Source organism: Procambarus clarkii, chromosome 85 (genome assembly GCF_040958095.1).
Source record: "Procambarus clarkii isolate CNS0578487 chromosome 85, FALCON_Pclarkii_2.0, whole genome shotgun sequence".
NCBI lineage: Eukaryota > Metazoa > Arthropoda > Malacostraca > Decapoda > Cambaridae > Procambarus > Procambarus clarkii.
Window position 1 is genome coordinate 22,392,018 of NC_091234.1, and position 17,837 is coordinate 22,409,854.

At 47.4% G+C, this 17,837-nt stretch overlaps 3 protein-coding genes across 4 annotated transcripts in view; 2 read left to right on the plus strand and 1 right to left on the minus strand.

Moving 5' to 3' along the window:
- The window catches only part of LOC138358683 (uncharacterized), a 274,115-nt gene that overhangs the window by 72,094 nt on the left and 184,184 nt on the right, over positions 1-17,837 (plus strand). The window lies entirely within an intron of this gene.
- LOC123746737 (SCY1-like protein 2) overlaps positions 7,944-17,837 on the plus strand; it is a 149,358-nt gene continuing 139,464 nt past the window's right edge. The window contains exon 1 of the mRNA XM_045728496.2: positions 7,944-8,007. The gene's annotated coding sequence lies outside the window, so the exon portion shown is untranslated. The remainder of the gene's footprint in view (positions 8,008-17,837) is intronic.
- On the minus strand, positions 9,727-13,856 carry LOC123746668 (ice-structuring glycoprotein-like). The gene has a single exon (XM_045728333.2). The coding sequence runs from the start codon at positions 13,806-13,808 to the stop codon at positions 9,867-9,869; it is 3,942 nt and encodes a 1,313-aa protein (XP_045584289.2). The 5' UTR covers positions 13,809-13,856; the 3' UTR covers positions 9,727-9,866.

A 17,837-nucleotide genomic window follows, 5' to 3' on the forward strand; every position in this document is an offset into this window, starting at 1 on the left:
CTGTACCCGAATAGAATCATCAGAGGATTGGGTAAATTGAGTCACAAGCAAGCAGCAACACTCACAGGACTCAGGGTCGAAAGTATCACCGACCCAACAGGCAGCGTGGCAGAGGCAAAAACAATGAGGGTCACCCTGAGACAAGGGGACCGAGCAACCCTCAAACTCGCACACAGCGAGTGGGGACTCCGGGGTCACATCCATCGGACCCACGCGCCCCCTAGGGGATTCCCAGGGTCCTGAGCGTTTACTTTAAGAGGACTCGCGCTCAGGTAGTCCCAGGCAGGGTGCTGCAAACCGGCGCCCAAAACTACCAAGCAAACTTCTAAAGCTGAACCCCAGGGACGTGTACACTCACGGGGACCTAGCAGGGGGCGCCACCGAGGAGAACAGTGGAAGGGCAAAAACAAACTGAATAAAATGACAGAACCCCCCACCAGACAAAAACAAAAAGAAAAACAAAACCCCGCAAGAGGACAGCGAACCCCAAGGAACAGAGCCGGCCGCGATGTCGGGAAGTACAAGCTGAGCAGCACCCTGCGCCCCTACCAGTGCAAACTGCCTCTTACCTGCCGGTAACAAGGGAGAACAGAACACCCAAGAGCCCAACAGGCGGCCGAAAAACCGAAAGGTAAAACGGACCAGCAGAGGCAGACCCCGAGGAGCCTGTGGAAGGTGGCCCCAAGTCCCAAGGGCAGTACTTACAGGGCACCTAGGGAAGGCAGCCCTAGGCGCATGCAGCCCGACTACTGAAGATAACTCCTGGCTCTCGCACCCACAAAACTAACACCACACTCAAAGCACAGTGCAGTAGCGACACCGGAGCCAGAGCACACGACCATCGCCTATAGCATCAGCCTCAAGAACTGAGGTGTGGGTAGCCGGCGCGGGGGGTCTGGGGCTCTCCCTTCCCCCTCCCGGGGAGGGGGGAGCTGCGCAGACAGCGGCGCGGCAGTGTGTGACGTCACACTAATTTGCTTGTTTTCGGTTGGGGAGTTCTATCCACTAGTTCGGTATTAGGTAGCAATTTTAACCAGAATAGGGGTTTGTTTTGGGGCGCTTACCTTTCTGGGTGCCTGTTCCGGTCGATGGCAGACATAGAATGCTTCCAACTACACGGGGGCTTCTATAGGCCATTGCTCCCCTTGCCTCTCTGAGGGGGCCCGGTTCTGGCCGTGGTCCCCGGTAGGCCTAAGAACTCCATACACATGACTGATGCCAAAGTCTGACATTAGCATATCAGCCTGGGATAGCTCCGGGGAGCCGACGGGGCTCCCCCCAGAAAAGTATTTATATTGAATATTTTTTGCAAACAAGATTTTGTATAATGTAAATTGTTGACTTATTACTTATTAAATAATATTTTGGGGTTAATTTTAATTAAACTGAGAACTACCAGCTTTGTTTAAAGTAAATATGTATACATTAATAGCATGTGGGGTATGTGGTTAAATTGTTCAGAAATTATCACTTTGCTTCTGCAAGGTATTATCAGAAAGGAGGTCAGTGCCTTGTTTTGCCCAAAGATGTCAGATGGAACACCTTATCAAACTGCTTGAAGGTTTACATTTGCAACTGGCCTATCTTACTATGTGAACCAAGCTCTACGAATAGTCAAGCAAACATTTGACTTAAGGAAAAAGAAGGTAATAATTCAATTGTATAAATCTCTGGTGCACCCCCCACTTGGATTATTGTATCAAAGCACAGAGACCTCATCTTCAGAAAGTCATAGCTGCTTTGGACAAAGTTCATCACTGGACTAACAACACTGCAAACCAGACAAGATAGGGCTGATCTTATCAAAACTGTTAAAATCCTGCCTGTTCCCTATACCGCCTATTCACTGATGTATCTGCATGCTTCAACAACAACGACAACAACAATATGTGCTCAAAATATATTGGGTGTCTAGACAGACCCCCTCCTCTCTCCATCTATAGTACCCGAGACACCTGCTGTCTCGCCAGACACTGCTTGCTTAACTGGCAGCTTCTCCAGGATTCGCGCCATCTTTAACGGCCTGGCCCATATACATAGGGGCTCGCTGGCATCCAGTCTTCAGAATACACTTCGTGCTCTCAGCTGTAAAATCTGCTCTCACCTTCCCAGAAGACAGTAGATGTGTATCGCTTTTGTATAAAGTCATTTGCACCCCTTTTTGATTAACGTAAAAATCTCACCTGTATTTATATTTCTCTTCATAATTTTGCGTAAAGCCAAGGAAATAAGGGTTTTGTTTTTTATTAAGTATTACGTATTATATTGTGTTAATAAAGTCACTTTTTGTTTATATTAAATGTTTGAAGTTTTTTATTCTTTGGTTTTTACCCACAGCTCTCACACCGTAGAGGTATCAAGCAGTTTTGTTTTAATTTGTTTTCTCTTTTTTTTTTTTTATTAATGTGCAATTGGCACAACACCAGCCAGAATAGCCACTGCTCTATTACAGATTCTCGTCACATTAACGTGGGGGCCTGTCCTAGGAGTCTTGCTCAGGTAATGCTCCTAGATCCTTTACTTAAAAGTTGTGTTAGTTGTACTTGGCTTTAACACATGTTCGTTTTTTTCAGAACTCCTTTTTGAGTGTTTTTTGGTGCCTAATACTTTATACATTCCAGGTGTAGCAATTTATGACTGTTAGATTGACTTTAGATTACGTAGGTGTTTTATGCGCAAATTCATACTCGTAATGGTTAGTGATTTAATAATCTTTGCTATATCCTGTGTTTTCCATCTTATTCTCGTCCCGACATTAGAGTTTCTCACTCAGGCAGATCACCCCGTTGGGTACTCTGATACTTTGGTCTGTCTCCAGGCTATTATGCCTAATATTTGGATTCTGAACGTAGGAGGACGTACTGGACTTTAGTTCCTTTCGCATCTAGGACTTTGCCGTATGTTTGGGACCCATACAGCAGTTCTCGTCAGTATTGACACTCTCCGCACCACTACGCTTCGGTCAGAGATAATAATACTTACCCAGGTAGGGAGTTTACCATTCTTTTCCAGAGCAACTGTAGAAACTGCAACACTGAGAAACTGAGAAACTGCAACTTTTCCAGAGATAACTAAGTATTATGTAGTCTTAGTAGGACACCTCTTGCCCTTATCCTCGTCATTTATAGAGTACCGGGTATAGAAATCCATACATTCCTTTGTACTACAGTACCTCAAAACATTTTGTTTCACCATTCATGATATAATTACTCAAATTAAATCTTGAAACCTTACTTTAATTATATTTTCACACAGGATCTTATCTTGAGCTTATCTTGAGATGATTTCTGGGCTTTTTAGTGTCCCCGCGGCCCGGTCCTCGACCAGGCCTCCACCCCCAGGAAGCAGCCCGTGACAGCTGACTAACACCCAGGTACCTATTTTACTGCTAGGTAACAGGGGCATAGGGTGAAAGAAACTCTGCCCAATGTTTCTCGCCGGCGCCTGGGATCGAACCCAGGACCACAGGCTCACAAGTCCATCGTGCTGTCCGCTCGGCTCCCTATTTATATACTAATTTAAATATACTATTTAATACTATATACTATTTAAATATACTATTTAAACTAGGATAGTTTAAAGTTGCCAGTCATCTTGTCAATCTAACAACTCATATATTGGTTCATTTATAGAAGGTTATTCTCTGCATATTACTTTTTTCTAATTCATTCACCAGTTTAGGCTTGCTGCATTCCGCCATAATCCAGAGGATGAAGTTGGCACACTTGTTCGTGCTATCAAGGCACGGTAGTTGCCGAGTTATATTACTCCTCATGGAGCCACTAAAACTTATCTCCTTAATATTGGATTTTTTTTATTGGATATTGGATTTTTTAGTAGACTATGATCGAATTACAGTACAACCTCGATTCAACGTACCCCGATTCAACGAATCTCCGACTAGGTCACACACTTTTCAGGCTGGATTTACTCATCTGTTTTTCGACGAAGCGGGGGATGTGCAGATTTGAATAAGATGCTGGGACAGAGTTCACAGACTGGTGGAAAACTTTCCCATTCTATCACACGTTACAATTAATAATGCCTTCATATGACAAGTTGGATCACACAAGTGGACCACACAACAAGTGAACCATATGAACCAAACACCAGCCAGAATGGTCAACACAACAAGTGAACCATATTAACCAAACACCAGCCAGAGTGGTCCACATAAGTGAGGGAGGGAGAGAATTATCCGGAGAAAGCGCCAAGCCATTACGACTATATAGCACTTGGAAGGGATCAGGATAAGGATTTGGGATGGGACTGGGGGAAGGAATGGTGCCAACCACTTGGACGGTCGGGAATTGAACGCCGACCTGCATGAAGCGAGACCGTCGCTCTACTGTCCAGCCCAAGTGGTTGGGCATAGAATGACTGTGTTAAAATAATTTTCATTCACTGATTTGTGGCACATGTATCTTTGCAGATTAATTTATAGGCTGAAGCGTGAATAGCTAGCTAATATGTTGAAATCTTATATTCATTTTCTGTGATGAAAAAAGATGAGTGATGGTGGACAGATAAGGGAATACTGTCCTGTAAACTCTACCTTACAGTGAGGTTTCACTCATTTTTGTCTGTGTCATCATAGTTCAGTGACACATGACTTAGAGTTTCAGATTAATAAATAATTTCTAAAACCAGTGTTTTAATAGCTCTTTGTTATCCTAATTAATTTAAACTAAATAAAACCAAAAATATACTGTAATATGATAGACATCTGCTATTTGAGATATTATGTTATTGGCACAAGCACTCCAGTGCAAGTGGACAGGTCTAATCCGTGTGCACACAACACCATGTGTGTTTCGTTCGATTTCGTTGCCACAGTTCAGTGACCTACGGCTTCGAAATAATAAAATTAATAAATCAGTTCTAAAATAAATATTTTTTATAGTTCTTATTATCGTAATAATGTTACTAAATTAAATATATAACCCAAAAATATATAATTTGATGTAAATCCAATACTGTATTTAAAAGAAATTTATGTTACTGGATCTGGCTTAAACACCAGCCTACTGTAGGGTGTATAGACCTAGTCTGCATTCATACAGTAGGCATCCAGTGCCATTAGCTTTGACTGAGAATGACGTGTTTGTCCACTGGTGGAAGAATAATCGTGGAATTTACCATTTTTTTACTTCAGCTGTATTGTTATACAACAAGATGTCTCAGGGGCTTGCTAATAGTGCCTTATTAGTGCCAAAAACGAGTCAATATTTTGCAAGAACTAGTAACAGAAAATTAACCAGCACAGCCGTACCCAGCACGAGCACAGCAGTACCCAGCACGAGCACAGCCGTACCCAGCACCAGTACAATGGCAGCCAGCACTAGCTCAGAAGTAGCTGAAGCAAACACAGTAGCAGCGAGCACCAGCAAAGCCGATGCAAACATCTAAGAACATCGTGTGTGGAGTGTACAATTAGAACAAGTGTTTAATTCAAGTACATAGTGTTAAAATTAAGGTTGTATTACAGTAATTTTAGTGAAAAATATTTTTCATAAACTGTATTGTAGTATTCAACATACAGCAGAACTACTTCTCAATACAGTGCTAATGGCATAATACAGTACAGTACGTATTTACTGTACAGCATTCACAACTCCATGAGAATTCAAGATGGATATAACTCCAACAATAACAACTGTAACACAGTATTTTTTAGTAGAGTAGTAATATATAGGTACAGTATATAATATGATAATACATTCTTATTGTTTACAAGAAAAAAAAAAGACACTGACGCAAACGCCTCTTGAAGGTCACCTCTTGCAACGAATCAAACCCCTGCAACAAACTGGGGTTGGTCCCATATAGTGCGTTGAATTGAGGTTGTACTGTACATCGGCGGCATATGAACAACATCTAATTGCAAACAAGACAGCCCAGGCAGCCATAAAGTTGAAGATCGAGCTAGCCAACATAGAACGTGAACGTCTGAGGGAACAAGCTACCCTTCAAAAGGATGCTCTTCAGGTAATAGAACAAGAAGCTGAATTCCAACGTGAATGTGAGAGGGAGCAAGCTGCCTTCCAGAAGGAACAACTTGAACTTCAACTCAAAGTCGCTGAACAACGAGCTGCATTGGAACGTGAACATGAGAGGGACCAACAACAAGCTGCCATCGCTCTCCGTGTGGAACAAGATAAAGCTGCAGCCGCACTAGAACTCCGATGTCAAGAGCTTGACCTTGAAACTGCCCACGTCACTCAGCCGAAGCCGAAGCTAAACTCCCAGTATGTTTCAATGTTTCTCACGCCACTAAGTTAATGCCACCTTTTGTAGAGACTGAGGTAGATGCATTCTTTACCTCATTTGAGGCTCTAGCTAACCAACTCAGCTGACCTCAGGATCAGTGGTCTATACTTCTCAGATTTATGATAAAGTGGGAAATGATAATGATATTGAAGCTTTACAAAGAGATCCACATGAACTCCACAAATGGTCAGAAGACTGGCAAATGATTTTTAATATCGACATATACGAGACCATGGATGTGGTGCATAACAACCCAAGCAATGACTACCAAATTAATAGCATTACATTACAGCAGATTGAAAAAGTTAAGAACCGTGGAGTCAAAATCCACCACTCATTAAAAGTTGCACAACAGGTGAGTGGAGCAGTCAGAAAAGCTAACCAAATCTTGGGATAATCAAGCGTAGTTTTGACTATAAGGAAAAGAAGGTAATGGGTCAACTGTATAATTCCCTGGTGCACCCCATTTGGATTCCTGTATCCAAGACTGGAGACCACATCTTCAGAAAGACATAGCTGATCTGGAGAAGGTGCAACACTGGGCAAGATAAGTCATTCCAAGCCTAAGTCACCTCCTGTATCAGGAAAGGTTGAAGGCCACTGGGCTAACAACACTACAAACCAGGCATGACAGGGAGGATCTCACTGAAACTTTTAAAATACTGAATAAATTAAAGGATGTTGATCAGGACAATTTCTCCAAAAGGTCAGATATAACACGAACAAGAAGCAAGGGTTTCAAGCTCAACAAGCCACACTGTAAGACAGAGAACAGAAGATGCTTTTTAACCCACAGGATTATTAATCCATGGAACTGGCTACCCACCGAAGCCGTAACTGCCAAAACTGCGTTGAATTTTAAAATATACATGGAAAAAGATCATCAAAGCAAATGGGGCTTGCAGCAAGCTGAAGGCAGCAAAGCTTGTCTTCGACAAGCCGCTGCCTTCCTGTCCTCGTCGAGGTCACTAAGGTTAGTGGCACTCGGGTAAATAATAAACTGAACTCAATACTGTACAATCTAATGAAATAATACATACTGCTTCGCTGTTTAGTGTCTTTTCCATTGTAACTAGTTATAGGTTATATCAGGTTGCAATACAGTATTCTAGAGCTCAGCTGCTCAGGAATAACTCAGATCCTTCCGGTGGTGTTGACTGAGGGGCGACGACGATCCAGGGATCAGTTGCGCTCAGGAAGGATCTTTCGTTGACTACTCGAGTGTTAGACTTTGTTGTTGTTATTGGGACAGGGGCAGCTACAGCCCGACCCACAATATTACGCTAAAAGTAGCGAATTGTGCTACTTTTGAAAGCCTGGTGCTCCAATCTATTATTTAATTATTTATTTTTATTTACCTAATTATTTAAGTAATTAAATTTTTAGCCCAATTTGACAGTTAATTTCAGTAACACGATCAACAACGCTCAGAATATTAAGTTCCTTTCTCATATTAAGTATCTTTGTGGTACGAGGGCACCCAAGGATTATCCTCAAGGCTTCGTTCTGCAATTTTTCAAGCCCTCCAAGCTTTCTTTCAGGCATCAAAACAAGCAGAGGTGCAGCATAATCCACTAAAGATCTGATGTATGCAAAGTACATCATTTTGATAATTCTGACATTGGCACCATAGCCTGAGTGATAACCTGCAACAGCCTTGAGAGCTCGGAGCCTCTCTTTATACTGACGACAGAGTCTGAATACAACAGGATCATACAGTGGCACCTCAAGGCCAAGGTATTTGAATCTGTTTACATAGTCAAGCTGGGAGCCATCAGACAGTTGCATCTTGCGAACAGCTCCTCCTTGCCTGGGTGGGCGCCGATTTAGTATCTTTGTTTTCTCTGCTGAGATAATTAAACCTAGGTCCTGACATGAGTCTAATACAGAGTTAAGAGTGTTCTGCGTGTTAGCATACCCAGCGGTGTGTATCATTATATCATCAGCATACCCAGTTGTGTGTATCATTATATCATCAGCAAATTTGGGTATTGTTTATCCTGAGATTTATTTATCTGGCAATACGGTGTTGATGTCAGTGAAAAAGATAAGGAGTGTAAATTATGTAGTGTGCCGCACGCCCACACCTTAGAACATTATGTATTAGAGCGTCAAATTATTGATAACTATAGAAATAAGGAAATAAATAGTGTACCACATCAAATTGTTTGGATGTGTGATAATGGTATGATAGACAGTATATATTTAGGAGCTACAAGAATTTTGCCCCAAGAGTAAGAGTGCCCCAAGAGTGTAACAATTATATGCTGTGGTTACTATATTAACCTGCAATGTTAAATAGGATTCTTGTAATGTTATTTGTGTATTTGTACTCACTGAATTTGTGCGCCCCTTGAGGGACTTGAAGTAGAGGAGGGTAGAAATAGCCCAAGCTACTCTATCCTTTTGAGATGTATTTCTTTTTTGTCTCAATAAACATACTTGAACTTGATTTCATTAATCCACTGAAATAATTTTGTATATTTTTTTTATCTTTACATCAGTAATTGTACCCTTGCCATTTTATCATAAAAGGGAACCACCTTTTGATGGGGTGGTTCTTCATCGGCCCGGACCACGGTGATCTCCGGGTATGGCCGGAGTCCCCGTGCCTTCTTTCACCAACATCGAGGTCAACTCCGGAGCTCACAGTTCCTGCGACGGCGCTGGAACCAATCGTATTGGCGTTTGCCTTTCCATTGGAGACTTTCGTCGCCGAGGAGAGGGGAGGACCTGCTGCTTGGGTAACAGCTTCTCCGTATCAACCTACCGTGACTTTGCGCCCTGAAGAGGGCGCAAAGTCATGGCGGTCACGCTGTCACCACTACCCACTTCTCTAATATATATGTACCTAACCCATACAACTTCACCATTGTATTCACTGCTATCATCTTATATAATGGTTGTTTTATTGAACGCATATTTTACTGCATTACACTTTGAAATAATCATCAAACTATGCTATAATGTACCTGTTGATAATCCTCAAAAATTACTTTAGTGTACCTCATAATCTTCTTTAAATTTTCTTACAATGCAGTTTTGATTTCTGTTAGATTAAGGCCCTGCCTGAAACAGCGACCCTGTCTCCAGCGGCCGCGCGGCTTTACATGAATGTAAAAACATCAATACTTTGTACTCTCATAAATCCAATGTATCCTCTTGTATATAAATAAATAAATAAACGTGGAGACTCGGTTGGTCTGGTTTATGAGGGGTCCACTAGGTGGTCCACTCACTAGGTGGTCCACTCACTAGGTGGTCCACTCACTAGGTGGTCCACTCACTATAGGTGGTCCACTCACTAGGTGGTCCACTCACTAGGTGGTCCATTCACTAGGTGGTCCACTCACTAGGTGGTCCACTCACTAGGTGGTCCACTCACTAGGTGGTCCACTCACTAGGTGGTCCACTCACTAGGTGGTCCACTCACTAGGTGGTCCACTCACTAGGTGGTCCACTCACTAGGTGGTCCACTCACTAGGTGGTCCACTCACTAGGTGGTCCACTCACTAGGTGGTCCACTCACTAGGTGGTCCACTCACTAGGTGGTTCACTAGGTGGTTCACTAGGTGGTCCACTAGGTGGTCCACTCACTAGGTGGTCCATTCACTAGGTGGTTCACTAGGTAGCCCGCCTGAGAGTGGGTTATTCTTCATCGTCACACGGACATGGATGTCAACCCGTTCTATGCGTCGTACGATAAATGAGCACTCAGAGGTAGGCACTGCACTGACTCTTTCTGCAGCGGACTTCTCTGCAGCGGCCTTCTCTGCAGCGGCCTTCTCTGCAGCGGCCTTCTCTGCAGCGGCCTTCTCTGCAGCGGCCTTCTCTGCAGCGGCCTTCTCTGCAGCGGCCTTCTCTGAAGCGGCCTTCTCTGAAGCGGCCTTCTCTGAAGCGGCCTTCTCTGCAGCGGCCTTCTCTGCAGCGGCCTTCTCTGAAGCGGCCTTCTCTGAAGCGGACTTCTCTGAAGCCGCCTTCTCTGAAGCGGCCTTCTCTGAAGCGGCCTTCTCTGCAGCGGCCTTCTCTGAAGCGGCCTTCTCTGCAGCGGCCTTCTCTGCAGCGGCCTTCTCTGCAGCGGCCTTCTCTGAAGCGGTCTTCTCTGCAGCGGCCTTCTCTGAAGCGGCCTTCTCTGAGGCGGCCTTCTCTGAGGCGGCCTTCTCTGAGGCGGCCTTCTCTGAGGCGGCCTTCTCTGCGGCTGCCTTCTCTGCGGCTGCCTTCTCTGCGGCTGCCTTCTCTGCGGCTGCCTTCTCTGCGGCTGCCTTCTCTGCAGCGGGACTGTCTGCAGCGGCACTGTCTGCAGCTGCCTTCTCTGCAGCTGCCTTCTCTGCAGCGGCCTTCTCTGCAGCTGCCTTCTCTGCGGCTGCCTTCTCTACAGCGGCCCAGTCTGCAGCGGCTGCCTTCTCTGCTGCTGCCTTTTCTGCAGCAGCCTTCTCTACAGCGGCCCAGTCTGCAGCGGCTGCCTTCTCTGCGGCTGCCTTTTCTGCAGCAGCCTTCTCTACAGCGGCCCAGTCTGCAGCGGCTGCCTTCTCTGCGGCTGCCTTTTCTGCAGCAGCCTTCTCTACAGCGGCCCAGTCTGCAGCGGCTGCCTTCTCTGCGGCTGCCTTTTCTGCAGCAGTCTTCTCTACAGCGGCCCAGTCTGCAGCAACTGCCTTCTCTGCGGCTGCCTTTTCTGCCGCGGCCCTGTCAGCAGCGGTCGCGTCTGCAGCGGTCGCGTCTGCAGCGGCCCTGTCTGCAGCGGTCGTGTCTGGAGCGGTCGTGCCTGTAGCTGCCCTGTCTGCAGCGGCCCTGTCTGCAGTGGCCGTGTCTGCAGCGGTCGTGCCTGTAGCTGCCCTGTCTGCAGCGGCCCTATCTGGAGCGGTCGTGTCTGTAGCTGTCCTGTCTGGAGCGGTCGTGTCTGTAGCTGCCCTGTCTGGAGCGGTCGTGTCTGTAGCTGCCCTGTCTGCAGCGGCCCTGTCTGCAGCGGTATTGTCTGCAGCGGTATTGTCTGCAGGGGCCGTGTGTGCAGGGGCCGTGTGTGCAGGGGCCGTGTGTGCAGGGGCCGTGTCTGTAGGGGCCGTGTGTGCAGGGGCCGTGTGTGCAGGGGCTGTGTCTGCAGTAGTCGTGTCTGTAGCAGCAGCGGCTCTTTCGGCTTCAACCTTTTCAGCAGCAGCAGCGGCCTTTTCGGCAGCTGTCCTTTCGGCTTTGGCCTTGTCGGAAACGGCCTTTTCAGCTTCAGCCTTTTCGGCCTCAACCTTTTCGGCAGCAGCAGCAGCGGCCCTTTCGGCTTCGGCCTTTTCGACAGCGACCCTTTCGGCAGCGACCCTTTCAGCAACATCAGCGGCCCTTTCGGCTGCCGAAAAGGCTTCGGCATTTTCGGCAGCGGCCTTTTCTGCAGCGACCTTTTCGGCAGCAGCAGCGGCCTTTTTGGCAGCAACCTTTTCAGCAGCAGCAGCGAGCGTTTCGGCTGCGGCCTTTTCGGTTTCGGCCTTTTCGGCAGCGGCCCTTTCGGCTTCGGCCTTTTCGGCAGCGACCTTTTCGCCAGCAGTAGCAGCGGCCCTTTCAGCTTCGCCCTTTTCGGCAGGGGCCTTCTCTGCAGCGGCAGCGGCCTTTTCGGCAGCGACCTTTTCAGCAACAGAAGCGGCCCTCTCGGCTTCGGCCTTTTCGGCAGCAACCTTTTCGGTAGGAGTAGCATCGGCCCTTTCGGCAGCGGCCTTTTTGGCAGCTACCTTTTCTGCAGCAGCAGCCCTCTCGGCTGCTGAAAAGGCTGCAGCCCTCTCGGCAGCGGCCTTTTCGGCAGCGGCCTTTTCTACAGCCACCTTTTCTGCAGCGGCCTTCTCTGCCGCGGCTTTTTCAGCAGCAGCAGCAGCCTTTTCGGCAACAGCAGTGGCCTTATCGGCAGCAGCAGCGGCCTTTTCGGCAGCAGCAGCGGCCTTTTCAGCAGCGGCCCTTTCGGCTTCGGCCTTTTCGACTACGGCTCTTTCGGCTTCCGCCTTTTCGGCAGCAACTTTTTCGGCAGCAGCAGCAGCAGCAGCGGCCCTTTCTGCTTTGGCTTTTTCAGCAGCGACCTTTTCAGCCGCAGCAGCGGCTCTTTTGGCTGCCGAAAAGGCTGCAGCCTTTTCGGCAACGGCTTTTTCGGCAGCGATCTTTTCTGCAGCGGCCTTCTCTGCAGCATCAGCAGCAGCCTTTTCGGCAGCTGCAGCAGCCTTTTCGGCACCAGCAGCGGCCTTTTTGGCAGCGACCTTTTCAGCAGCAGCAGCGGCCCTTTCGGTTTCGGCCTTTTCGGCAGCGACCTTTTCAGCAGCTGCAGCAGCGGCCAATTCGGCTGCGGCCTTTTCGGCAGCGGCCCTTTCAACTTCGGCCTTTACGGTAGAAGCAGCGGTCCTTTCGGCATCGGCCTTCTCTGCAGCAGCTGCGGCCTTTTTGGCAGCGACCTTTTCAGTTGAGGCCACATCGGGTGCGGCCACATCGGCTGCGGCCTCTTCGGTTGCGGCTACATCGGGTGCGGCCACATCGGATGCGGCCACATCGGATGCGGCCACATCGGGTGCGGCCACATCGGATGCTGTCTCTTCGGCTGCGGCCACATCGGGTGCGGCCACATCGGATGCGGCCACATCGGGTGCGGCCACATCGGGTGCGGCCACATCGGATGCGGCCACATCGGGTGCAGCCACATCGGATGCGGCCACATCGGGTGCGGCCTCTTCGGCGGCAGTCTTTTCAGCGTCAACGGTCTTTTTGGAGAGGGGAGAGCGAGAGAGAGGAGAGTCGACTCTACCCTGCGAGGGGTCGGCCTTGATGACGTAGGTGACCCTGTCAGGGAGGCAATGGAGGTAGAAGCCGCGGGAGAGGACGAGGCAGGTCACGTGACCCAGGTCAACCTGGAACTGTCCTGCGGTCTTAGCCCCGACCTGGACCCCCCTGGCCAGCACCCTCATGGCCGGCGTGGCCACCCCCTCCAGGGCCGCCATCTCCCTCCCCGCCCACTCCCACGCCGCCTGCTGCCTCACAACCCACTCACTGAACACCTTCTTGCCTTCGGCGGGAGGATTTTCCCGCCAGTCTGGGCAGATCATGGCGACGTACGTGGCGTTGTCGGGGAGAGACTGGAGGTAGTACACGTGGGACAGGACGAGGCAGGTCACCTGACCCAGGGTGGCATGGAGCCGGCCGTCGGCCACGGCCTCCAGCTGCACCAATCCCCCCGTCAGCACCTTTATGACGGGCTGGGACAATGGGCCGCAAGCCTGCCACGGCCTCACCATGTGGAGCAGCTCCGTGTCCTCCAAGGAAGGCTTCTGGTCCAGCAGGACCCCGGCCTCCACCAGGGCCCGGTACACTCGCAAGGTGACGCCTGTTATCTTCACGGGCCCGTTACCCTTCATGAGCAACGTCAGCAGGTCCTCCAGGGCCTCCTGGGCCTCCTGTAGTTCCTCCTCGGTGAAGGTCGTCTTCAGGATGTATTGGATTGCTTCCATGTTGTCGCTGATGCGTTCTTTCTCCTGCTTTTTCTGACCTCGAGAACTATTGTTGGTTCCGCTATGCATGTTTACCATGTTGCGATTTACCTTTAGTCAAAACGAATAATGTGGTAATAATTTGTAATATAACTAATGAATTCTGAGAGGAAGGTAGCCAAAGAAAAGTCAGATGGTCAATTGCAGGTGTTTAGTGATGCCACACCTGCATCAGAAGATGTACAACGTCAGACTTCCCGACAATGGTTGATTTTGGAGCCTCGACGTCACAAGAGTTACCATTATGGTTACTATAACGTCCAGACGCTCCCGCGTAGAATAAAAGACAAAGCCCTGTAGACCTTCACACACGGCAACTGTCTGCGTAAAGGTAGTGTGTCTTGCAGCAGACACTGTCAAGCACTGCGGCCTCCGAAATACGATTGATTGATGAAGATTAGGCCACCCAAGAGGTGGCACGGGCATGAATAACCCGAAACGGATATACGAGGGGCCCCAGTTTTCATATATACGAGGAGGCGAACGCCGGACCATTCCACTCACAAACCCAGAAAAGGAAGACAACCGACCTCAAGCGATAACCATGTAAACACACAACGTAACGGTCCCTATGATTCCCTTGTTACAGCTTATAATAAAGTTGTTACCTCTTGTTATAATGTTTTTATGACGTATTAGAACGTTGCTACAACTTGTTTCAATATTATAATATTGTAATATTGGTTGTTACAATTGTTCGCAGTTTCATTGTGTATGTATAAGGCTGTCCTGTTAATTTTCAAGTGTGTATAGCATTAAGAAAATGTAGTATTTTCATTTCTATTTTTTTATATATACAAGAGTTCTTACATTTTTGTAAAGCCAATACAAGACGCATAGCGTTTCGGGCTGGTCTTTAATCTTGATTTTCCCCTGGAATACGACCCGCTAAATAGTTTAACAACCAAGTACCCATTCACTACTGGGTGAATAGAGGCAACAGTTAAGGATGTATCCCCGGCCAGAATACGAACCCAGACCAAATCGCATGCGAAGCACCAAGCGAGTGTCTTACCACTACGCCGCGGGTGAACTCCGAACCTAGTTCAATCATTAACAGGAAACTGTAATTTACGTAATTAAGTACTTAATTGTGTCTTGGGACATGTCAGGCTTTTGTCGAGATTGATTGATGAAGATTAAGCCACCCAAAAAGTGGCACGGGCATGAATAGCCCGTAAATGGTGGCCCTTTTGAGCCATTACCAGTATCAAGAGCTGATACTGGAGATCTGTGGAGGTGCGACTGCACCCTGCGTGACGGGAGATGTCTCTCGTGAATGTCGAGGTCTCCTCCAGGGACTAATACTGACTCTCCCCAGGATGCCACCCCACAACAAGCTGACTATGACCACAACAGGCACCAACGCCTGGGTGCTTGTTTACTGCTAGGTGAATAGGGGCAGCAGGTATAGGAAACGCACCCAACCATATTTGTTCCGCCCGGGATTCGAACTCGGAATTACCGGTTATGAGCCGGGAGCCAACCCGACTGTACCACCGGGTCCCTAAATATAATACATATGTATTTCGGAATGATAAGGTACATTGTAAAAAAATTTGACAAAGATTAGTAGTGTTACGGTGCTCTCTCCTATTTCTTTCGTTTGCCTGCTTTAAGAGCCATATCAGCTCTCCCTACTGATTCTCTGAGGTTCAGGGAGTCTATTAATATATGTGGCGACCAGACCGGCTGCCAGTTAAGGGAGAAAGTTACATTATAAGTTGTAAGTAAGGGGAAATTGGCGCCCTGATATAAAATGAAAGATTATCCCCTACTGCAGATATGACGTTTTGGAAGGGACACTAGCCGATCGCGGATTAAATAAATAATAATATATAAATAAATAAATGTTTATTTAGGTAAGGTACATACATACAAGAAATTTTAACAAAGATTGGTGGACTTATAGATAGAGCTAGTACATACAATGCCTAAAGCCACTATTACGCAAAGCGTTTCGGGCATGAAAGGCATTGATTGGCCGACTTAGGTCGCGGGCGACCAATCAGGGCCCGCCATGACGTCACCGAGTGCCCCGGGCGGCGCCAACGTCAGAGTTGACCTGACCGTGAAGGCGAGAGGACGCACCTCGGTCAGCTCTCAAGGATTTGAGGCTCTACAAGCCTTTCTTAGTGGATTAGAGCTAGCTATCGCAGCCCATCTTATGTATTGGAGACCCCGCGCTTCTGGGAAGCAAAAAAAGAACCAAGTTTATTGAGCAAAAGAGTGGCAAACTTGGAAAATATTCGGCGACGACGCTGGGCGGCGACGCTGGACGTTGAGGGCCTGGAAAGGTGTGGCGGGCAGGCCTAGCTGTGACTGGGTCACATCCACTGAGGGTTTTGGAAGGACGACACCGTTCCTAGGACAAGGAGCAACGTCTTGTGGGAAAATAGTGATTAGCTCAGTGCCCATCGATGAACCAGGATTGGGGTAGCTGAATCTCAGGGATTGAAACAGCGACGACGCGAAGGTTCCACGTACGACACCTGAGGCCCTGTGGAACGTTCCTGGATCGTCAAGGATCGACTTAGGAAGCGTGGGAACCTCACACCATCGAGGGACAGGCGTCGTGAGCCAGGAATGTAAGGTAGATCATTTTCCCTCCCATTACCCCTTGTGTGAGTAGGCTAGATAGGCCACAATATTCACTTATGTATGTGGCAATAGGACATTAATACTTTAGTAGTAGAATAGGCTGCAAGGCAGCTTGTGTCCAGGACTGTCAGAGGGGACAGTGTGTATGGATGGCAGGACAGTAAAGAAAAGGCGCCGACGTGGTGAAGAGGCCCTCCTAGCTGTCTTTCTGCCCAGTTGAAGGAGTGTTGGAGGTCGTGGAAGAAGAGGCTGACGATCTCCAGACTTATCATCCTTATTTTCATATTCATGTATTACTTGTGATTGTATGTGTGTTCATGTAATTTGCGTCAGTAAATTCACACATTTTATCATTGTGTTTAAGTGTGCCTCCATTATAATATGTCTCTATGAACATACGCGAAGGTTATCATAGTACCACCTAGGGAACACTACGTTCTCTATAGAAGTTCTTATTGCCTGGAGAGTGGTAGAGACAGCACGGACTTATATAAAAGTGTACCCTTAGCCATCCGATTAGTATCAGTGCCTGAATGGTGGCAACTAGTAACGTAGTGGCTAGAGAGAGGTAAAGCCACACAGACCTTCCTGGGAGAGTACCCTGGGCCGACAGTCCAATAGCAGATCTATGGGAGTATCAACCTTCTGGCAACAAACAATATATAATACACCCACTGAACTGCATCGCTGGGGTGCAGAGATAATAACCCAGCTGGCGGCCTTGTTAAGACGAAGATAGAGAAGACAGGCTGGAAAGGACTTCCTGCAACCTTTTTGTCTGGCAGGCAAGACTCAGGGAGGTTGTAAGCCTGAGTCTTCCTTCACTCCTCTACGGGTCTAGGCCGGAACTGTTAACAGCAGTTTCCCTGTGTTTGACTGAAGGGCTTCCAGGGTGAATCAGTGGCACCCCCATTTTGTGGTGGAAGCAAAAACCTGCGGAGGTGGGCATTGTTGGTCCTCTCCTGTGTGACCAAGGAGACTCTTGTGAATCCCGGGAGTCGGAGGGGCTGAGTATTCGGCCTTTTGAGCCCCTATCGACTGAGTTGTAGCAGAGCCCAGGCCCACCCCCCGTGACCGTACATTAATGTAAAATTTGAGAGTTATCAACAGGTACATTGTAGCATAATTTGAGGATAATTTAAAAGTATAATGCAGTAAAATATGCGTTCAATATAACAACCATAAAACATATGGTTGTTTTATATAAACATATAAAACAAAACATGTAATTACCATAATTGTATCCTCACATTCCTTATGTACATTCTTGTATATGCATAAATAAATAAATAAATAAATAAATAAATAAATAAATAAATAAATATAACAATATAACAACCTTCATCAATCAATCGAGTAATTATATATCAGTCTACTTTGAAGCGTGGTTTGGAACAAACACTTGAGAAATACTGCACCATTCAACACCGACTCTCCGCGCACCCAACTCGCTATCACACCATAGCG

What these genes read in the sequence shown, in the direction of transcription:
- LOC123746668 (XM_045728333.2), bottom strand. Translation starts at nt 13,808, where the DNA reads ATGGTAAACATGCATAGCGGAACCAACAATAGTTCTCGAGGTCAGAAA.